Source organism: Centruroides sculpturatus, unplaced genomic scaffold (genome assembly GCF_000671375.1).
Source record: "Centruroides sculpturatus isolate CEXI.00-Female unplaced genomic scaffold, Cexi_2.0 scaffold619, whole genome shotgun sequence".
NCBI lineage: Eukaryota > Metazoa > Arthropoda > Arachnida > Scorpiones > Buthidae > Centruroides > Centruroides sculpturatus.
In genome coordinates this window covers 337,520-362,295 of record NW_019384948.1, presented here as the reverse complement: position 1 = coordinate 362,295, position 24,776 = coordinate 337,520, and the positions used below count along the sequence as shown (strand labels likewise).

Genomic DNA, 24,776 nt, shown 5'->3' with positions numbered 1-24,776 from the left:
ATTTAATCAGCAAATTTGTTTTTTTCAAAATTCGAAAGTTTTGAATGCTAAGTGAATTTAATTATTTCTAAAATATAAATTGTGTAGTTGTAGGTTCACTGGTGCATGTATTCCGTTCCAGAGACTTAGGGGTACATGTTAATCTGTCTGATGTTTACATTTTTAAAGTTTGGTGTCGACAGGAATTAAATTAACCCACGATGGAGATGCGTGAAATATGGAACCCAACTCCTTCAAACTGTCTCTTTGCAAGCAGACATTCGTCCTAGTTTGGACTAATTAGTTATTAGGACTAATACGACAAATCCCAATTTAGGACACATATTGTGAAAGAGACACTAGGTAGAAAGCCAATTCGACAAATTGTGAAAAAGAGAAAAAGAAGACAAGAAAAAGAGAAAAAGACACTAGGTAGAAAGCCAATTCTTCCTGAGAATATCAAAAAAGAGCTGCTTGAATATATATTGTTGATGGAGGTCATATTTTTCTATTATAAAAGCATTTTTTCGATAAAATACATTGGAGTAAATGATTTTGTAATTATTTAACTTGCTTTGTACTTTCCTATTTGTTTTTGGATACATTAAAGCATTTTTTGATAACACACAGTAAAGTTCCATATTACCACCCGATTTTCTCTAAGCCTACTTTCTGACTTTTTGTGCAGAAGCCTTCAAAAACCATAGTTACACTAGCAAAAAATCCAATTAGGAATATTTAGTTTAACAGTTACCAGTACTTTTCGCACAAAACATGTGGATGTAGTTATGATACCTTGTTTACAATTCACTATAATGAAAATGGGGTTTCATAATACCACCTTCTCCTCTAATCTATAGTATCCCCGAAACTCTTAATATATATAATCCACATAATCTATTGCCTATTGAAAAAATTAATGTTGGAGTAACCACAAGAGCACTGATTAATGATTTAAATAAAACTGACAATGAATTATTTATTTTGAAATGTCCAGTTGAAATGAAAGTTTTACCAAAAAGCAGTTAGTGAAGCATTTAAAAGACTTCTAATTGGAAACCATTTTTTAAATAAAAATTTAGATTTTTTGAATAAAAACAATATTTTTAATGCTGATAAAATATGCAATTTAAAATCAATTACTGAAATTATGAAAATTGACATTAAGGACACACTTGAAAATGAATAAAAAAAATTAAATTTTATTTAAAATTTGATGAAGCCCCTGATAATACTTGTGATTTATGGACCCAAATAGCGGAAATGAAGAATTTCAATGACAAGTATTTGTTTAAAAACATTGTCCAAGTGGCACAAATTGCCTTAATTATTCCACATGGAAACGTTGATATGGAACGTGTATTTTCAATATGGGCTGACATTAAAACCAAAAAAAGAAATCGTCTTGGAGTTAACTTCGGCATTATTAAGAATTAAAATTGAGTTACGCAATACAAATTCGTGTTGTACTAATTACAAAATTACTCAAGAACATTTTTAAAAAATCAATAAAACTATGTACTCATTTAAAATAAGAGAGGCTGACATTGGCAAACAGTTGTCAGAAGACAAAAGCGACTCTGATTGAGGTCTGTTTTAAAACCTATTATTTTTTTCGTTTTTTTAGTTTTGTTATATACATATTATAATTATATTTAACATAAATAGTAATACAACTATTATGTGTACAACTTTTCTTATATTGAATCAATAAATTTGTTTTGTAATAAAGCCTTTCGACGATTTGAAAATTTGTTCTATTGAGTAGCGACAAAGTAGCGACTTTTCAAAATATCTGTGGTGAAATTAGCTACTTTTATTTTAAAATGTAGGGACAGTTATTTATGAACAGTTGGGAACACTGAGCTTGGTATTTTTAAACTGACTGTATGAAATGTGCTAAGTAACTTAAATATGTACAGTACAGTGGATGTCAGGCCAACAATAGTACTGACTCAAGAGAAAAATTTACATAAAAACGTGTTAAAGACCATTTTAATAAACGTTCTATTTTCCTGTAAGCGCTTTTGATGACGCAGTAACGAACATCGTCCTCAGGCAGAAACAGAATCGAACAGGGGCCATATTCTGGTCACTTATCTCTGGTTTCTCGTCTCTCACAAGCCGGTCGCTGATTGGGTTATCATTTGGATTAGTCAATTAGCGACCGGCTAGCGAGAGACCAGAGACAGTGACCAGAATACGGCCCCAGATTTCGAATGGATTTTTAAATTGGAACAAAAACGGCATTAGCCGTTTAGAACATAACAAGTTTAAAAATAAGAAAACTTAAAAGTATTAATTTAAAAAAAAAAACGTGTAACATCGTCGCGCATGTGCCTTACTGCGCAGAGAAGGCAGAGGTATATGAACGGAGCTAATGTTGGTGTTTTAGTCATTTGTATAGACTGCAAGGAGACAGCAGTGTGGTGAAGAGGTCCTCCCAAATGTACACCAAATTCCCTTCCTCACAGTGCCTGAACATTGCAGGCCTCGAAGTCGCTCACTTTTCAAGTCACTTCTCACTTTTTTAGTCATTTTCACGTGCTTAATTAGGAAGATGTGTGACTAATCAAAAATACTTTTAAAGCCAGACAATCCGCCGAATTATTGAACAATCAGACTAGAATTTTCTGGAAGAAAATACTTGACCCAATCGGGACTCAAACCCGCCACTGTTGCTCAGTGTTAAGTTTTAGGAAACAAAAATCCCTTTCACGTACAGGGTCCGTACAGACCTGGAAAGTCATGGAATAAGATTTTTAGCAGAAAAAGTCATGGAAAATCAGGGAATCCGCAAATACTGCAGAATCCGTCTGTCGCTCTCGCTCTCTTTTCATCCGAACATGTCTTTAAATTCGGTTCGGTGTAAGGAGGTTTACAATAACTGGAGTAGTGTTACCACTCGTCCTGTTTTCACCCAGACAGTCCAGGAATTGACTCACTGTCCGGGTGAACTATTAATTTTGTCCAGGAATTTCGTAGAAATTGTGAAATTACGATGAAACAAAGTTCTTGCAAATATTTTTACAAATTTACACTATTTTAACAGTGAAAGAACTCACATTCATTGAAACTCATCTGCAATTCTGCCATGTTAGTCTGTTTACGCCAACGTGTGGTGCGCAACATGACCTTTTTTTTATGCATGTACGACCGTACACGCCTCCAATATCCAATAGAGCTAAGTCATCTGTACCTATTCTTTCTCAATTTAGAGTTACTTATGTTACTCCTACGCAAGTCACTAGTTCCTAACTGTAACTGATTTAGAACCGGCATGCATGTTATTCTTCGCATTGTAAAATGACATTGCGCATGCGTCAGGAACTTCTGTTCGAATAAACCTGGGCCGTGTTCAGTAACGCAGAATTATTGCTAAGTCTAGTTATCATGCAATGCTGAACTCGTTTCTAACTACTGCTTGACTCCTTCCACCACTAGCTTCTTTTATGTATTCTTAGCTCTGCCCACTAAGCCACTCAGAATTCTAACTTAGGTGTTCTGTGTTACTGAATACGGCCCTGGCCTGCCGTCCGTGTCAGCGATTTTAAAAAGGTGGCAACCCTACACTGGAGCGACCAAACAAATGAAAAATTTGTCGCGCTTATATATCATAAACTATAAATGATAGCCTCACGATTTAAATTTTGTTGGATAGACGTTTTACGTCCATATTTAAAATGGTGGGAAGTAGGGGTGTGCAGCTATGTGGAGAGGTGTAGCAGTTGTGCATGAAAATGAAAAGGCAATGCAGTGCGGCGTTTGGGCAGTAAGACTGTGGATGGAGAAGAGATAGGACGTCGAAATCAGTGTCGATTTGTACAGAACGACAATCTACAATATTACTTAGCAATAATAACCGCTAAAATAGAATTTGTAACGTTATAAGCCGATAGCTGTTTGAGTCGAAGAAAATTTTCATAATGTCGAAGAAATTGCAAAGGAAATACGAACAATAATGTAAGAAACGTATATCATTGGAAAGAAAAATTGAAAAGAAATCAGAAAAGCCCAAAATGACTAATGCCGAACGTTAGACAGCTTAAGAAAACCCAGCGTGGCAACACGACGTGAATGTTTGGAGTGCTCCGTCGCCCAAACTGATAGATATTGACTTAGAATGTGATAACCAGAAAGACTATTTGTTTACACCTTATCCTTCTAATAATACAAAGACTTATTCATGTCTTAAACAATTGCGATTGTGTGCTGTACCACAACCCTCCCAATTTGTTTGACCAGCACATCTAGTTAATTCTCACTCTGGCAGAGTGCGAGATTTCTTCTATTTAAATTATTTTGAATTTCCCGCCTTCTTGCTTTAAGAAAATTCGATTTTTCCGACGCAACGCGAATCTTTTTCTTATTTAAATAAAATTTACGATTTAATTTAAATTAAGTCATGAAATTATTTATATGACGTAGAAATGATGTAGCTAATTACGTAAACGATTTTACGTGAAGTTTTTCGTTCTTTGTAAATGTTTTGTTCATTTAAATAAAGTGTTTTTAATAAAGAATTTTATATAATTGTGTACAAAATGGGCTTAAATAGGCTTGGCCTAATATTACGTAATGGAAAGGGGAAATGCAAAGACGTTAATAAGTCAGTAAATAATGTCATTGGGAATGCTGGAATCAAAGATGAAATTAACTGTATGGACCCTGCACGTATGTAAAAAAGAAATCCTTTATGAATTTAAAAATAATCCTCTTGGAAGCCAATGTTGAGTAAAGTTATATACTCATGCCATATTGTCATTATTAGCCAAAATCAAGTTTTTCAGAATTGTATTTCCTACTACGGAAATTAAAAATGAGTATTCTAAGCATCCCTATGTTTTTGTCTGTTTTCTAAAAAAATCCCTAAAATTCCTTTGCACGTGAGAACGCCCTACACCGAGGGATTAATTTATCAAACTGACAACACTGCTGCTGCTTCTAAATTTAAATTAATATACAGTAAAATTTCATTAATTCATGGCATTTGTTATGCCAGCAGGTTCAGCTTGTCTTTGGGGGGAGAGTTTCGTGCACCGAGTATTCATCTGTATTTATATGTAACTAGGTAGCCAGTTAATTAAAACTAAAAATAATAATTAAATTTTAAAATATTTAACTTAAATTTAAAATTAAATTAAAATTTTAAAACTCTGTTCTTTATATCGAAACAAAAACCGAAACCATAGCTAAAATTAAAAATAAAATCAAAATTAATTTATGTAAATTAAAATTGAAATCAAATCAATTGAAACATTATTCTGGAAGGTATGGCTAAAGTACTTGTAGGTCTTGATTGATTTGGTTACATTTCATGCAGGCAGTCAGAGTTGTCTCTATTTATAGCACTTCTTTGTAAAGGGTTAGTTTCAGTTTTGGCGGTGATGGAACATTTTGCTTTTAATTAATATGTAAAATATATAGAATATAGAGTAGATAAAAGTATTCAAAGCACAAAGTAAGATTTTAGTTAAGAGTGTTCTTATTTCAAATCAACCAAGGGTAGATATAATCTGGAAAAATTGAAGTGGCATGTTAAATAATCTTGAAAGATGGATTTGTACAGTTTTACATGCGAAGATATGTAAAATTGTGTCCAGGGAATCGAAAAAATCAAAAAATTCCATCATTCGATAAGTCGGAATATTTGTTAAATTAGTAACAATGTTAATTTAACAAATATGCCGACTTGTTGCTTCTTATTTATCCGCAGGAAAAAGTTCTTGTTATTTATGAAATCATTAATAAAATATTATTTTACTTATACTATTTGAAATCTGTTTTATTTCGGATTTCTTAATTTACATATCTCGAAGCATTAAAAAAATAAACAGTTTCTGATCATGCGCATAAAAGTTTCATTTTCTGCTGCTTATTGTTTGATTTTGTTTGTAATAAGAGTTGTTAATTTTATTTCAAATTACTATAATAGTCACATTACAAAAAATTTCCGATTGTGATTGACCAATAAAAATCTCTAGCGGAATGATATGGACAAACTGTTGGTTTATAGCAGGTTCCAAATTAGAGTATAGACGATGGATGTAATGGTTTGAATCCACTCAATATGATACCACCTAAGAGCAAATTTCAAACTGATTGGTTGAAACAAAAGGACAAGGCAGATTGTACAGTGTGATTATGGGCAACTGTACGTTCAGACACTGACGTATTTTGCAAAGTATGTAATTTCATAATACAAGTGAAAAAAGTTTCCAAGCATTTTTTGATCATGGAGGTACTGCCAAGCACAGACAAATATTTACCTGTGCTTATGGTCCAAGACAGTTATGCCTGACATTGGTTGCACCAGGTGATAGTTTCCCAGGTCCATCAAAAATTGATGAAATTCCAAGTAATATTAACAATGTGACTGGAGAAGGATCAGCAACTGTGAGTTTATATAATCCAAGAGATGCTGCATACCATGCAGAACTTGTATGGGCCATGAAAACAATATGTAGTACTTTCTCATTCGCTGCTTCTAATAATATGGTTCCAACACTATAAGCAATTCTTCCAAAAACTAAACTTCCTGAAGGAATATCAATGAGTTAGAAGAAATTGTGCTATTTAATAACTGAAGCATTCGCTCCCTATTTCCAAAAAAAAGATGCTATAAGCCCACTCTTCATTCTTTACAATTAGTTATGATGAAACCAACAATGTGGAAAGTAAGAAAGAGTGTTAGATAATGATTAGGTTTTGGTCTGAGCCAAAAGAACAAGTTGTCTGCAGACACCTAAATACATGTTTTCTTGGGCGGGCAGATGCAGAAAACATGACATACACACATTATCAAGGTTATCAATGATGCCAGCCTGACACTGCACAAACTTTTGATGATAGGATCAGATGGTCCTAATGTTAACCAAAAAGTGTTACAACTTTTTAAGGAAGATGTACTGGGAATTCGCAAGAAAAGCCTTGCTGATATTGGAACATGTATCAATATAATTCATATTATTCATAACACATATCTGAAAGCATTAAGTGAACTAGGTGAAGATGCATATGAACTTATTGTGGCAGTTTACAGATTTTCTAATGGATATCCTGCTCGGTGGGAAAGTTATGAAGCTGTGCAAGAAAAGCTCAAGTTGCCCAAGCATAGCTTTATAAAACACTCAACAACATGGCGGACATTCCGTGATGCAACATCAAGGTTAACTGAGCAGTGAGAGGGCATAACTTACTACTACTTAAAGTATATTCCTTCAAGTAAACAAAGCATAATGTCAAGTGCTTTGCACAGAAGTACAGTATATCTTGTTTGTTGAAGATTCCTTCCATGAAAGCAGAAGTACTTCAAGGCATTTTAAGTGCAGAAATTTTCACAAAATATACATCATTTTTCCAAAGAGAAGAACCTCTAATACATCTGTATAGCAAACTATGGGACTTGCTTCTAAAGCTAGTCACTAGTTAGAGTTTTGAAAGTAGATATTTTGAAGCTTGTTTTTCAGTCTAAGTCTGCTATGCCTGATAGTAATGTATTAAATCCAAAGAAATTATTTGACAAGACAAATCTTTTGCCATTAGAGGAAATTATTTGCAGTGCTGAGTGAGGTTGTTAATGAGTTTAGTAAATTATCTTAATTGCATTTTTGCAGTTGCTTACAAAAACACTATGTTGTGGCTTTCACATATATGATAGAAAGAGCTCCAATCCAATGCAAACTGTTGAAATTATTGAAATGTCTTCAGCCAAGTAATATTAATGAAAAAAGCACTTGTAAGGACATTGTAAGTATTGCAAGAGCTCTTCCATGTGACATTGCTGAGGATACTTTGCAGGACAAGTGATGGCTACTTCAATTTGAGCGAGTTGAGAGTGATTGGACAGACTCAACAGATGAAAAAATTGATTATTATTGGAGTCAGTATTTTAAATTGCTTGACTCCCTTGGGAATGCAAAATATTCCAGTATAACCAAATTGGTGAAATCAGCATTGACCCTCTCTCATGGCAATGCTGATGTGGAACAGGGATTTTCAATTTCACGCCAGGCACTTCCTCCTGATAGAACATCAATGTCAGAAAGAATGCTTAATTCACTTTTGATTGTTAAGGAAGGACTAAACATGTATGACCAAAGCCCACATCTTGTACTTATTACAAAGGATCTACTGAAATTAGCTGCCTCAGCACACAGAAATTATCAAGAACAATTAGAAAATGAAAAGAAGTTAAAAGAAAAAGAGAAACAGAAAAAAGAGCAGAAGAGGAAGCACAGAAACATTTTGAAGAACATCAAAAGAAAGCTGTTTGTGACAAGGAAAAGATTATGGCACTACAACAGAGTTTAAAACAGAAAAAAAGTAGAAGAAACTGAAATGCATGAGACAAGCCAAGTTTTGTTAGAAGCAGCAAACAAAAAACTGGAGAAGGCCATTGATGAATGAAATATGAGCAGCAAATGTCATGCTTGTTAGTGTAAAAGTGTTCAAAAGCAAGAAGAAGCAAGAAAGAAGGAAGCTGAAAATATCCAGAAAAATCAATAAAAGAACATCATTTTTCAAGACTGATTATTTACAGAAGAAGCCAAAGACTTATTAAGTATTTATGGTTTACTGGAATGTATTTAATGTTATATATGTAATGTATGTATGAAATGTAATGTATGTATGTAATGCATTTAATGTTATTTCAATGTATTTAACCATAACAGTAAAAAAAACCAACTTTTACTGCTATTTTGCTGAGTTTTTCTTCTGTGTTTTCCCTTTGTTTTGTCACTATTGCACTCATTTTTTGCTCACTTTTTCTGTATTTTAACTCTCTTTTCTCACTTTTTCAGAGAGAAAATGGCTCTCTCAGGCCTGGCATCACTACATGGTCGGTCCCAAAGTGGGATGTGATGGTGCTGTACAACCATCTTGGACAGCTCTCTGTCATAGTTGCCCACTGCGACTGAATGTTGGTGCTGCTAGACAGCATCCTGATAGTTGCCCCTATATAGTGGGTGTGTGCCCCAGACATTGGGTCTTCCAACGGAATAGAGTATATGCCTGACTTTTCTAGGATCGAAATTGCATCCCTGTCCTTACATAAAAGCCTCCTCAGTCTAGGGCACGAGGTAATGGGTAAGAGTAAGGCATTTTGCCTAAATATATGACAAATCTGGGCTGTGAGATGGCCACAAAATGGCAGAGAAGGACAGACTACTGTCCAGTCCCTTGGGCAATGCCAAACTTCAAATTGTCATCACAACAGGCACTAATAAAGTCCAAGACAGTTATGATTTCCAATTGTTGAGGATTTTGATGACAGGCAGGCTGGTCATCTGGATGGTGAGCTGATTCAGAGAAAATCCCAATGTTGCCAAGAAAGAAAGTTGAACTTGTCACAGATACATCTTAAAGAGAAGGCAGTGGAATGTTCACAGGCAAAGTATGATCAGATGAGATAAATTAGGTCAAAGGAAAGGTGTTAAAAAAAAATAACTTGTGGAAACGAACAAAAAGAATAAATAAAAACTTGTATCCTTGAGACACAAGTTTTCGTCTATAACTTTAATTGTCTATCTCAATTGTCTCAGTTCTTTGTCCACATTTTCCAATTGGTCATGTACTTGTTTCCATGGATAATTCAAGATCAAATTGAGCTGCAGGAGAAGTTTACATCAATATTTAATTTGACATTGAATTCTGATCCCAACCAGATATGCTTACTCTCCAGATATGTCATTTCCTCTGCCATGTACAGTTAAATGAAAATATTTTGTTCTTTTATAGTTTTTTCTTTTTATTTAGTTCCAAAATTTCCAAAAAAAATTATTGAGCAAATTTTGGTACAAGATGGACCCCGTCCAGAGCCTCACAACATAAATTAAAATTAAAAATAAAGAAAAACTATGAGGATAACTTAGATATAAGAAAATGTAACCCTAAATTAGGGGAAAAAAGCCAAACAATGTATATTCAAATAAATTCATGATACTGTCTATAACCATTCTTTCATGAAGTGCAATGTTGACTAGATGTAACTTTATCTAAAACAAAGAATGTAGTAAAAATTATAAAAACAAAAAATATAGAATCTATTATTTCTTTTTTACAGCAAATGATATTTTAAGAAGTGTTGTTAATAAATTTAATTTAATTAAAGTGATTTAACATGCTTTGACATAAAATGATGCTTATTTAAAACTGACCTTTTATCATTAATGATTGGTATATTATGTACAGTACAGTACCTGTATTCTCAGAGTTTCAAATGTTAAGGTTTTTATTACATCTCTGCTTTGTAATAAATCATTTTAGTGTTCTATAATTAAACAGTAATTAATAATCATGGAGTGGACAGTTCCTATACTCTCTATGTTTTAAAACTTATCCACGGCACTGGAGTGACCCTAGCGGCTAGGGTGATAATTAACTGATGATGGTGTCATCATTCCCTTGGATGTTTTCCTTTATGCATTTGCTACAATACAAATACAACAGTACAAATGACCATTTTATTTTCTTAAAATTATTAATAAAGGTAAAATAATCTTGTGTATTGTAGCCTTATATAGTTATATTCTCCATGGTTATACTGTTTACAACAGACAAAAAGATTTGTGTGTCACACCATAATCCATAGTGATAGATTCACAAAGGATCATAATATATTTGATTTTAAAAATACAGCAGTATCATACATACTGAATATAATCAGGCATTACAGAAATGTAAGAATACAAAACCTACAATAGAATATATATGTTGATGACCAAAAGTTTAGGATCTAACTTAAAATAAAATTTAAAATAACCTATAATGATAAAAACAATCTGTTAAAGAAAATATAGCAATTAAAAATAAAAATTACTTTATTTAATTACTTCTGTGTATACAAATTACATAATTCCATACAGTATATTGAATACAGCATTAGTAATTTTTCATTCTATGAAGTGCTGGTCAAAAGTTTAGGATGAAATATAAACTATAACTTTATGCTTCTAACATAATAAAGTGCTATAAATTAAGACACTTGGCGGGTTTTCTCATCTTTATTTAGTTGATCAATTAAAGTTTTTTCTATCTCACCTTGTAATTTTTCCTTTTTATATGCACTGTTCTGGTGTAGTTCTACCTTCATCTTCTTTAAATTTGATGATTTCCGCCGTTTCAATATTCTAACTTCTTATTTTGATGATATGAAACCGTGGGTTTCATATCATCAAAATAAACTATAACTGTTAATATATATTTTTATTCATACTTACACAACAAGAGCATTTAAAATGAACATAACTATGATTTTAATACTGTATCTAGAAAATATGGGGGAAAACAATGACCCAAACACTGTAAAATGAACTGAGAACAGGTACAAATTCAAACATCTAACTTGTTGCGATATGTGATGCGTTGATTGGTTGGTGTGCAGGTGATAGTGTACATCCCAACCGCCAGGATTGCTCGCAGCAGTTGAACATGATTTTGTCCTCACTGTCCACTCCATGTATACTTACTCCATGTTAATAACATGGCAACTTATTAAAAAGTAAATTGCCATATTATTAATAGTAAGCACATTTTATTTTCAGAAAAAAATATTCTTAAAAATATATATAAGAGTAAATATTTTATTTCAGTTTTAGATAAATTTTATGATAGAATATCAGTTATAGATTTATTATAAAATCATATTGATTCATTGGTTCTTAAATGCTCATTTCAACATGAATTAATGTAATCATGATTTATTAATATGTTTCTTGCTTTGAAATCTAATTCATTCATTCATTCATTTAAGGTTATGGAAATTGCTGTTGTGTGAAACTTGTGGATCTCAAGGTTGTCACAGAAAATGTTCCAACTTAGAATTAATTAATCATTGGGAATGTCCAAATTGTAGAGAGATTACTCAAAACAGTAAGATTTGAGATTATATTAATTTTTTTAGTCTACTTAGAATTAAAGCATGTATATTTCATTTCGTTTAAATTTCATTAATAATGAAGAATATTTATATGCAATTTTCAATCTAGCAATAGAATAACCAAACATACTGCTATTTTAAATTATTATAATTATGTTAATTATTATCTGAGAACATTGTAATGTACATTAAAACATTAGAAAACTGTCCAAGTTTCACATTTGCCCATTACAGTTTCTCAATGTGTGCACCTTGTGTCATTAAGTGCACACATTGAGACATTGTCCACAAACTATTTTCACTTTTGGCATTTCCTAGAAGTAGTAGACAACAATATGTTTGAATGCAGATGCGAGATGAAACTCAGACAGTTATTCTATTGGTTGGTCTACATTACATACTTCTCAAGTAATAATAAACATAATTACAGTGATTTAAAATGATAGAATTCTTTTTGAAAGACCTTGTACATTACATTAGCATCAGAATTGATTTAAACCTAGTATTGTTTTTTGATTTTGAAGTAATTTTTAAGAAACTTTTAATATAATTTGAATTATTTTTTCCAGTGCTTCCAGAAGTTAAAAAGAAAAAGAAAAAACAATTCCATAAAAAGTGTAAAAATATTCAAGTCAGTGGTAATTCTAATGAATGTTTAGCTTCTTCTGTAATTTCTTCCTTTTCAACAGTATCATTATCATCATCGTCATCATCATCATCATCATCAACACATAATAATAATCATAGTGAAAATTCTAGTACTGATGATAATTTACTAAAGACAGATATTGTAGAAGATTGTATTAAAGTTAAAGAAAAAACTAAAAATAATAATTTATCTTTACCCAAAATAACTCTTTTCCTTAAAGACTTTTTACTTTCTCATCTGATTTCTCACAGTTTAATTAGTGTGGAGTGTTCTGATGATGATAATTTTGATTTTCTCAAAATATTCGAATCAGAAATAAAGCAATTACAAATAAATGTAGATGATTTTGAAAAACAAAGTACGTGTTGTGAGAAACAAAATGGATTTGAAAATACAGTTTCCCGTCATCAAATACTGCATAGTTTACTTACTGAAAGTAATAATGTACAAAATAAATCGAATACAACGTTTAATACATATACTTGTCATCCACAAAATATTTTGCAAGAAATGTGTGCATCAATCATAACTAATAGAGATGATTCAAGTAGTTCTGATAACCAAGTAAATTCTGGATGTACAGATACAAATAAAATTTCTAAAGAAGAAAATAGTAAAGGATATGAAAAAATACCAGGCTGTAATTCATATAATCCAATTTCGCTAAAAAGAGAATATTCTGATTTAGATAATGTATCAAGTGACTGTTTGGAAGATATAGAAATTATTGAGGAAATTAAAAAGCCTAAACTAATTGAAGTAATTGATATGTTAGATGATGATTCAGATACAAATAGAAACAAATTTGATGGAAATGAAATTATTGAAATCATTGACAACAATATTTATGACAGAAAAGAAGTTTTTAATATTGATGAGAATGTGATTGAAATAATAGATTTAAATGATTGAACATTATGTTTTTTAAGATAAAATAAATTATTTTTATTGTACAGTAAATAATATATTTAATGACTGTATAATTCAGAATGTATTCAATATAAAAGATCAAAGATACAATAGATGCAGTATTGTTTTTATAATTTTTTTAGAAATTTTTTACTAAAATGTATCAGTTAAAATAAATCAGATCACAGTAAAATTATCAATAGTTACCTTTTATATTTTAATGCAATTATAATAACTGAGATTACTATATATGTTCATTTATGACAAATATATTAATTCATTTTGGATAAATTGATAAATTTTATGAATATAAAAACAAATTTTATATCATTTTATTGAATATGTATGATTGTACTATGAAATTGTAAATATGATAAATTATCAACATGATCATTGTCACCATCTGTAAAGAAAAAGGAGCATATGTACAGTGTGCAGTCTTCAGCTTTCCATATGTGGGATCAAATTCCCCTCTTTCAACTTCTGAATCTGGTTAAGTTGATGAAAGACAGAATGTTTTCCTTGACTTTAAACAAAGGAAAGGAAACTATTAACAAACATTTTCTCATTTTTGGATGGCTTTGTGAAAAGTTGATATTTTTTTACAGTTGTTTTTGAATAAAGGTTCAGTTCTGCAAAACATTTTTCAGTGTATTTACAAATTTGATATTTGTATGTGCGTTGATTTTGATGATTATTTGTGTAAAAACTGGTTTCCACACTTTTTCAAACAGAAATAATGACCTTTTTGTAGTGTTGATAATGTTTTTTACCACACTGTATTATAGAATTGGTTACTTGTTTTAATAAAGCTATGTTTTTTTATGATGAAACAATAATTAAAGAAGTCATGACAATAATCACACTTATTACTGTTTTATTGGTAATTCAAATTACACATCCTAAAATATCTTCTTAGTATTGCTATGTAATTGCTGTAAACTGTTTTCCTTTTATACAAAAATGGCTCTGTTTTATTAGTAGTATAATGATATTTAAACAAACATATAGATCCATAAGTACTGTATTTATAAAAAAAAATTTTTTTTAATTAGATGTATAAAAGATATTTCAGAAAAAAATTTGTGACATGAAAGGAATGAAATATAGTAGAGCATTGATTAACCAAATATCAATCAACCGAAACATTGGTTAACTGAAAGTGTTCCAGTCAGCAAATTTAAATTTTTGCTAGTGCTGTGACGCTGCAATATTTGGCTGTCTTGGGCTACTCCAATATTACTTTTGTTGGTGTGCATGTTTTAGCTGACAGTACTGGCACAACCATGAGAGGGTACTTAAGGACGTGCCAGGATTTGAACGAATTTCAACATGGGATAGGTTAATATATTTTTTCATGCATAATCAGTTATCAGAACAACCCCAGTCTTGAATTGTTTCAGATAATCGAAGCTCAACTGTATTAATATAGAAAAAACTTGGTATGTTATGTTTCTGACATCACTGTATAGATATTGTCTATTGACCAGAAAAATATTTACCAACTGGAAACACTTTAAAGTGAAAATTCTGCATCTACACAACCGAACTTGCTCAAGTGCAACATTTGTATGCAAAAAATTAATTACATTGTACCTATAAAGATGAATCAAAAATTAAACTTTTCTATTCATATTATAATAAAATATTTTAAGATAAAGATTAAATCTTAATACATATGTATATATGTACTGTACTGTACATACTGTATACAGAACATTTTGTATATACTGTATACAAGTACAATACAATACTTGAACATCTATCCAGGGGCAACAGAGATCTTTCCAGCATTGCATTAATGTATCTATGTGATACAATAATATAATAGTTTAGCCAAATTAATTAGCAATTCTTGAAGAGTCAATATCTTCAACAATCTTCTGCTGTGATGTCATTACAAAGAGACATGGCCTATATGTACCATAGGTAGCTGTGGTCTAGATCCTAAGTTAAAGAACACAGTTCATAAATTCTAGAACAGACTCTTAAATTTTTTCTTTCCAAATTTATATCTAATAAAACATGTGGGAATATACATATGAAGTGTGCAATGTTGTAAATGCCAAAAAACAAAATTTTCAGAGGAGGCAAAAAAACACTTTTTCTAGTAAATAAATTAATTTCAATATTACAAGAAAATGGTAAAAACTCACTAGGTTACAAATTCTCTGGAATATCAAAATGATGTAAACATAAGCTGTAACATTTTAAGCACCAAAATTCACTTTGGCACTTTAAACATTATGGCTTCACATAAATTCAACTTTAAAATACAGCCACTTGGGGTGGATGTACATATGTGGCGTGGCAACAAAAAGCAATGTTGCAAATGCATCTTTGCCCAACCACACAAGTGACAACCTGCTTAGATTTTGGCACTTGCATACAGTTTTCAAGATGGCAAGCAATACCAACACTGCCATTATCCACATGTTTACAAATTTTGTTTTGTATGACTTGCTTTATTTAGCTAGAAGATTTTGGATTAGAGATATTTTCTTGGATGGAGAAAGAACTGATGTACAAAATATGCTTATTCCTTGATTAAGATCTCTCAATAAAGAATACTATTTCATTCCAGCTTAGGCGAGAGTAACTTATGCATTAACTTCTCTACCTGAATGGTTGGTGCCCTGGCCTTATCAATGATTGGTCTTAGCTGTTGTCCAGGTTTGTGGACTTTTGCAAAGGCGAATATATTATGCTCTGACACACCCAATAGACCTAAGCTAGCCAAACGCCTGGAATTAAGGAATATCACATTAGACTCCCCAGATACGCCAGAATATTTGCAAAAGTCCACAAACCTGGACAACAGCTAAGACCAATCATTGATAAGGCCAGGGCACCAACCATTCAGCTAAAGTTAATGCATAAGTTACTCTTGCCTAAGCTGGAAGGATATACTTATGCTCTGACACACCCAGAATACTATTTCAAATAAGATTTGTTTGTTTTTCCTTTAAATTAAATTATATATGATTATATATGTAGAATTTGTGTTAAATTTATTATCCTTTATTCTAATGTCAGTTATCACAGTTAACTGCATCAAACTTTCTGCCATTAAAGCTCCACTTGATTCTATTTTCTCATGTGACTACTATACAAACTATTATTGTCTGATGGAAATGTTTCTTGGCAATGGCTACTGCAAAAGAGAATTCAACCAACTTTCATGGCATGAGAAAAGCAGCAGAAAATCTGCTTCTGCATTGAAAAAAATGACATCATTCTGTCACTTTTCACTGCTGCATCACATGTGTGCATCCACCCTTACAGTGCCAATATCACCACAATATTTTTTTGCCACAAAAAATATTGTATTTAGAATTCAATTTTTCAGTAAAATATGGTTAGAGAAAAATGGCATTTACAACATAATGGCATTGCATGCTGCATATAATCTGTCAATCAATTTAATATGTTTAAGGATTAAATAATTTTAATTGAATGTTGATTCTCTCGTCTTGTGTCAATCTCTTATTTCCAAATTTTGAAGAAGTTCTTATACATTTAAAATATTGGCAGTTTCATCTTTACTATTGAATATTTTATTTATTTATCTAGGTGAACTTGTGAAAAAGAATTCTTTTATTTAAAACTCTTTCAAAATTTTGTAATTGTTTATTCTAATAAACATAGAAAATGAAGTATTATAATATGAAAAACTTGTACCAGTAGTTATCAGTAGTCAAAGCAGAATATTAAAATACTGTATATTAAAATCCTTTTATAATTTTAAACATTTTATTTTCAGTTATATTTGTAATTATCATTACAAAATATTCTTAAACTTGAATTTTTCTCTAAAAAATTTCATAATATTCTGTATATTATTTAATAAATAGCTGTTTCTCATGTAATTTTTTTCTTAATATTTTCAAAAATGTTTGTCGTTTGGAAGGTGGATAAAGTAGACAAATTATGAATTTTCAGTTTGGCATTAAATATATAAATTATAGTTCATAACTATTTTTCTTTCAAATAGAAAGTTGTTATTTATTGAAGGATAAGATAGTTTCATGCAAAATCATCTTGTTCATATACAAAAACTTTGATAAGTTAGTATATTTTCACTTACTAAACAGTTTATTTAGTATTTGCTGAGATGCAAAATATACAAATTGATTTTATATTACTTTTCTTATCATGTGTTTTATGGCAAACCAGAAATTCTCATTTCAAATTAAGTTCCAAGAGACTTGCAATTGCCTCACCAAATTATTGCATGCAAATGACAATATCTGGATTAATTTATATATATTGTATTTTGAATTTCAATTAAATATGATAATAATTAACAGATGAAAAAAATGTTTAAAATATGAGATCAGACTTCAGAATTTTTTTGTGTTAATAAATATATATAAATTGTCTTGAATTTATAATTATCATCATTAATTTGTCTTTATTTATTTATTACCAGTAGTTTATTATCCTATAACATTTATTATATATGAACAGTTTCTTGGAAAAGTTTAGTGTGTTCATGACTTTTATAAATAATGTATTTAACAATCTTTTTGTTTCCTTTAATTAGTCAATTAAATTATAACTGACATTTTGGACTATGTTCATTAGTCATCTTTACATTCAAATCAACTGATTTGATTTGAATGTTTGACTGTTACATTTTAGAATGCCTTTTGCATTGAATCTAAAGATAGCTTGTGTGCATAATTAAGACAATTACTGTTAACTAAGACTAACTTATCAAATATGCCCAAATTATGGAACTATAAACTGATTAATACTAAAGTATATCATGTGTAAGTAAAATGCATATTAATAAGAGGCCATCCATTAATTACAGTATTGTACAGTTTAAGGGAGAGAAATTTGAGTCATTGTCTAATTGTCTATGTAGACTTTTTTTTAGTGGTATTAATGACATAGTTGAAATTTGTTCTTATAAGCCTATTTACTAGTTATGTGAATAAACTATCAGTTAAAAAAATTCTGCAAATATTTTCTCTCAGGAGGAGTCCATATGTAATTAAAGAGGATTTGCCAAAACCCCCTTATTGTATACAATGGGAGGGGGTGAAAAGTTGCTAAAAAATGTAATGGATGGTTCTTTAAATTACAATGGGTGATCGGTTAACGAACACTTTCGTGAAAGATTTTTATGTTCAGACAATGAACACATGATTGGATAACGAACACCTCACAGAACAAACACAAGAAGAAGCAACGTAAAATAACGAATACCTATTGGTCTTCCTTGTCTTCAGACAACAATTCAAAACTTTTTGGAGCGCGGGATACGTCGACATCGACGCTCAACCCAGCGTCAGATATTGATCAGATAGTATTCCTCCAAACTTTGAAACGCTCTTTTTTCTGACAGAAACAATTCTTTTACAGTATTTGTGAGACTGTCTGGTGGGCACTTGTTAAGTTTTGCATCGGTTTTTATTTTCAAAAGATGAGAGTATAATAGCAAAGGTGGGCAGAAGATGTCTGATGTTGCTGGGCAGTATGGCTTGAACAGGTCTGCAGTAGACTGCAGTTCAATCTTATCTAAGAAAGATACAGTATAATCAAGAAGACTCAAGCAGCTTAAGGAGTAACAAAAATCACATCTGAGAAATAAAGAACATTGAAGAGCTCATAATGGAACCTGAAACTGATCTGATGACAGAATGGCAAGAACTCTTGAATGAAGAACACCAAGAAACTCAGCGAGATATATTTTCTTCTGAAAAAAGGATTAATGCCATTATCTGCTATTAAAGATCTTTTGAAGAAGTGGGAGGATGCCAGAATAATGGTCTTAGAATGGCATCCAAACAAGGTTGAGGATAATAAGCTTGGGGATCTCTACAATTACAATGCTATTAATTACTTCTGAAAAATCTTGGAGAGAAAAGCAATCAACATTGGACAGATTCTTTAACCCCCACATATGGGAAAAACATGACTAATAAAAATGAAAGACTGCATATATATGTATTTTTACTATTACATATACAATATAAATGTATTATAATAAAATATCCAAAAAATAAAAAAGTATATATTTTTTATTTTTTGGATATTTTATTATACTTTGTTCTTTATTATACTTTATACTTTGTTCATTAACTGATTATCAATTTACCATAGGTTCATATGGGAATTTGATTAATTCATTCCGGAGACTCCAAAAAATAAAAAAGTATATATTTTTTATTTTTTGGAGTCTCCAAAATGAATTAATCAAATTCCCATAAAAACCTATGGTAAATTGATAATCAGTTAATGAACAAAGTCTTGGAACGGATTATGTTCATTAGCCGATCATCCACTGTATAAAATGTACAGGGTGGGAAAGTCACTTAACACCCCTGCTACAGAATATAGAATGTACCAAAATTAGTTTGCTCATATCAGGAACACATTAGACCAGTGTTATCCAACTGTGAGTGATGCAACAACAAGTGGGCCCACCAACAGCGAAAGGGGAAATTTGGAGAGACACGTGGTGGATACGACCCGATCAGGGTGTGTACCCGGGATGAGAGATTTATCGGAGGGTGTGAGAGTTAGGGATGGAAGTGAAGGAGGAGAGAGGGGAAAACGACAAAGGAGCAGTTGAACTGTTCTTCGCTCGCGTTTGACATCGTTGACCATTAACTGTGTAACGAATAATAAAGTGTCTCATCCGTATTCTCATCTGTAGTCTCATCCTTTCGGGTTATTGCACATAGACACGACATAATTGGTGCCATGACCAGGATTTGGCCAGAACCAATGCCAATAGGTACGCAATTCACTTGTTACTACCATTATCCGATTTGTTGTCGTCCCGCTCATCGTTACGGGCTTTCACTGCCATACCATCTCGTACGTTCGTCCGCCATATTGCCCGTCTTCTCTGTCGTTCGCAGAACTGATTTCGTTACTCCACTGTCACCGTCAACCAAAATATATGACCAAGCCATTTCCAAATGGAATGAATCCAAATTCCACCAGGGAATTGAGCAAGCTCCGATGCCGCCGCAATACCATAAGAGCATCCATGAAGAAGACAATCGGCAATATCAACGCCATTTCTGACTCGACGCTGTCCGATGAAATCGAACTGTCCCGTGACATGTTGAACGAATGGCTTAGGGAGTTAAAGATATTAAATGAAGCTATTCACAACAAACTCGAGGACACGAAATACGAAACCAACACCGCTGCCTGTGAAGAGAGGGAAGAATCTACCCGACTTGCCGTCATTAGAGTCCGAGTCCTCGACCATAGGAACGCCGCATTCGACCTCACCACGGCAAGCCCCATCAGTCCTGACTCCCCGTCCTTTACCGGTCAACCACAGGCAACCATTCGCACCAGATTGCCCGCCTTGGTCCTTGAATCGTTTGAAGGAGAAATAGCTAAATGGCAATGCTTCTGGGAACAGTTCACAGCAGTCATTGACGAGGATCAAATATACCGGATATTGAGAAGCATGTCTTCCTTCGAGGATATCTTCAAGGTGAGGCTAAGCGTCTAGTTGATGGCATCGCCATAACCGCAGGGACATATGCAGAGACCAAGGCACGATTACTGAAGAAATACGGAGATAAGAACCGTATAATTCAGGCATACATCGACTACTTAGAGGGCTTACAACCTTTAATCTGTCCAACTGCCACCGAATTGAATGACCTCTTCGTTGAGTGCAATAATAGAGTGCACGCCCTGAAGGCCCTGGGAGAGCCCATTAGCCACTACAGACGCATACTAACGCCGAAAATCCTTCGGGCATTCCCGGATTCATTGTGTGAACGATGGCTCATTCATGTTCGTCATAAGGGTACCCATGAATCTGATCTGGAACTATTGCTGAAGTTTGTGCGAGACAAAATAGACGGTATCACTACTGCTGCTACTATCCATGGAACACAGGACCAATTTCTGACAAGAGAAGAACCCCAAGCTACCGCAGCCACTCTAGCAGTCCAGACAAGGAATAAATCCACGGGAAGAAACACCAAAGGGAGAGGATCCTCCTATCCCCCGTGTGCCTTCTGCAACAGTTTCCTCCACTTCAGTTCTGACTGCGCACTCTTAACAAATCTGAGAAAACGTGCAGAGAAACTGCGCGAGACCAACTGTTGTTTTCTGTGCTTAGGCCAAAACCATACCACTCACAATTGTCCCCGATGTGAACACAATCATCACGTTTCGATATGTGAGGCAGACCCAATGCAGACTCACATGACAGTCGCAGCTAACAGACCGACACCACCTATGACCCAACCCCCAACATCTGCTCTGGGGTTTGCTCTCTCAACTATTAGCACATCTCAAGCCACAGTGTGTAAAATCGATGTGCACTCAGACTTTACATATCTACAGACAGCTCGAGTTTGGGTTCATGGAGCAAAGGGCACTGCAAGACAAGTTAGATGTGTCTTAGACCCAGGAAGCCAAAGGAGTTTCGTTGGCACCCCCCTCATTGACTCGCTAGAACTGGTGGTGATTGGATATGAACCGTTGGCAATTCAAGCCTTTGAGTCAGATGCTAGTACCTACACATCACGTCGTCGAGTGCGACTCAGTCTGTCCAGCTATGTCAGCAGGTTTGCTACATCCTTAATAGCTGCAGAATCTTCAAATACATACCTCCCTCATCCGACAGTATCACAGTTCGCCTATCCCGTCAGAGAGATGCCACCACTAGAACTTGCAGATCTACAGCAGGAGTCATGTGATTTACCCATTGAAATACTAATTGGATCCGACTTTTATTGGCGATTTGTCAAAACAAAAAGCCCTATTCGCATAAATGGCACTCTGACACTAGTCCCATCGCACTTTGGCTGGATTTTGAACGGTAATAGGACTAATGTCTCGATTCACCCAGTCCAGGTTAATAGTATTACAACCCCTTCGGACCCAATACTACGATCAATGTGGGATCTGGATACCCTCGGCATCCGAGAGTTGGAGGAGAAGTCGTTGATTGTCCATGATGCACATCTGCTCGACGGCTTCTGTCAATCTTTCCGGATCAAGAGAGGAAGGGCAGAGATCCATCTGCCCTGGAAGCAGAACATCCGCCTCACAGATACAAACCGCACAACTGCTCTGCGCCGTTTTGAGACACTACGTCGCAGATTCAGCAAAGATATAGAGTTCAGCAATATGTACACCTGCCACATGCTCAACTACTTCTCCAACGGTTATGTGGAACGGTTGATGAACAAGCAACATTACAACAGACCTACTACTTGCCACATCACACAGCAATCCGAAGTAAACACAACATTTCCAAATGGCGTATCGTATTTGATGCTTCTTCTCATGTGAAATGGCACCCTGTCCTCAATGATGCCTTGGAAGTGGGTCCCAACCTGATGCCAGACATCATAGCGACACTACTTCACTTTCATTTTCACAAAAGGGCTTTAGTAGGAGACGGCAGTCAAGCCTTCCTCCAGCTAACCTTGCACCCCGACGACCGAGATGTCACCCGCTTCTTCTGGTTTAAGGTGGTCACTGACGAAAAGAGGCATCTACACACTACAAAGGAATTGGCTGTCTACCGGTTCCAACACCTGCCTTTCGGACTAGCTTCCAGTCGGCATGTATCATACTGCTATGATACATGCCGCAAGACTGCATGTAAATATCAAAGCAACAAAATCGTGCGCAATTTCGGGGAATTCCAATAATACCATGTAATACTGAAACAGCATTAAGCAGGGTCTTACTGTATCAAATTTTAATAACAAATTGACAGTAAAAAACGAAATTATAATAACACAAAGTAAAAATAAATTCAATGTGATTTTTGACATTACCTTCCTTTTATAGTATTGTCAATAACTGCACTTATAATACCAGTCTTAATTCTAAGAATGTTAGTTAAATGGGAATCACTCAACTTATTTCTTTCAGCAGTTTTGATGTTTTTAATGCACAAAAAGAATTGTTCATAACAGTATGTACAGTACTATCCCATAAGCATAACAGTTCTCTAGATAAAACAGTTTTTTAACACTAATTACATCATTATGACATCAAAGTGTATCCAGTGATGAGAATAAGTTTTACAACATACTTTACCAACTTTACCAAAATAAATGAAAATATGCCTTAAAAAATTTAGGATGCAGTGGGCCGCAGGTTGGACATCCTTGCATTAGACCAAGAGGAAACAGATTGATGTGTGTTATGTGCATGGCTGCCATCTTGAATGCAACTCCAAAACTGTAAATGGGAAGGGAGTCATACAACACATCATTTAGGGTCAGAATTTCACAAGGAATTGATTGCTGTAAAAATTTATTGACTTACCTTGAACAGTTAGAGTTATGCATGTTACGTAATGTGCTGAATGTACTGTACATTCTTTGGTACATTCTACATTCTGTAGCAGGGGTTAACTTAAGTGACTTTCTTTCCCACCCTTTACAACACACACATGTAGTACATGATTAAAATTAATACCTAGTAAAGGAATAAATGCCTTTTTTATTAAAAAAAAACTTAAAAGCAAATACTGAAATATTGGTTATAAAATGTAGCATGATTTAATAATATATGAAGTTCAGTTGACATGTTACCAATATTTGCAGCCTAGCAACTAATTGTTTGGTAGTTGATTCTGAATTGAAGATTATTAAACAGGATGATAACAAAAAAATTAAATTAGATAATACAGGCTTTTAGAAAAATGTAAGGTTTATCAGATATTTCAATGCAATTTTAAAGTTTACTTCTCCTAAAATTTTAGTGTTTCTGTTTACTTGTACCAAATTAAATGTAAAAGTTGTGCATTCTGTGTAATTTTTACAAATTTCTGAAAATAAAATCCAGAGAAGAAAATATCTTAAAATAACTGCCTCATTCCACTTGAATGAAAAGACACACTATCCAATAATGTATTTAATAGCTGTAGATATTTATATAGAAAAATAAAAGTACTCAATTATAAGTCTGTAAATGCTTTTATTATATCTTTTATTATATATTTCATATACTATATTATATTATAATAATTCTTATTAGTTGTAAATTAAATTATGTAATAGTTAAAATAATTACAAAATGATGACACTATTACTTTTAGTGTTAAATTTATCAATTAGCATAAAAATATCCTGATAAAATTTGGCTTTTTTTTTTTTATTTGTTTGACCCTTTATATATATATGTATATATAAATGTTTAAAAAACAGTTTTATTTAAAAAATTAATTAAATTTTTTTCTTCTTATTTTTTGTATATTACATTTAATTTTGAAAGTTAATAGAAAGAGTACTTTATGTAATAAGGAGTCAAATAAATATAAAATTTATAAATTTTTATATCTTCAAATTAGTTTTCCATTAAAATTTTTCTTCTTAATTCATTTACTATTTATTTGCCACT

General features: G+C 32.8%; 2 protein-coding genes across 2 annotated transcripts in view; both read left to right on the top strand.

Moving 5' to 3' along the window:
- The window catches only part of LOC111632231, a 122,569-nt gene extending 106,225 nt beyond the window's left edge, over positions 1 to 16,344 (top strand). Inside the window, exons 13-14 of the mRNA XM_023376608.1 lie at positions 11,735 to 11,853; positions 12,430 to 16,344. Coding sequence (XP_023232376.1) covers positions 11,735 to 11,853; positions 12,430 to 13,421 — 1,111 coding nt within the window. The 3' untranslated portion in view covers positions 13,422 to 16,344. The remainder of the gene's footprint in view (positions 1 to 11,734; positions 11,854 to 12,429) is intronic.
- A 3,993-nt stretch (positions 16,345 to 20,337) lies between these two features.
- On the top strand, positions 20,338 to 22,874 carry LOC111632230. The gene is made up of 2 exons (XM_023376607.1): positions 20,338 to 20,889; positions 20,997 to 22,874. Exons 1-2 carry the CDS (start codon positions 20,338 to 20,340, stop codon positions 22,707 to 22,709), a joined length of 2,265 nt encoding a protein of 754 aa, XP_023232375.1. The 3' UTR covers positions 22,710 to 22,874.
- Positions 22,875 to 24,776: the final 1,902 nt, after the last annotated feature.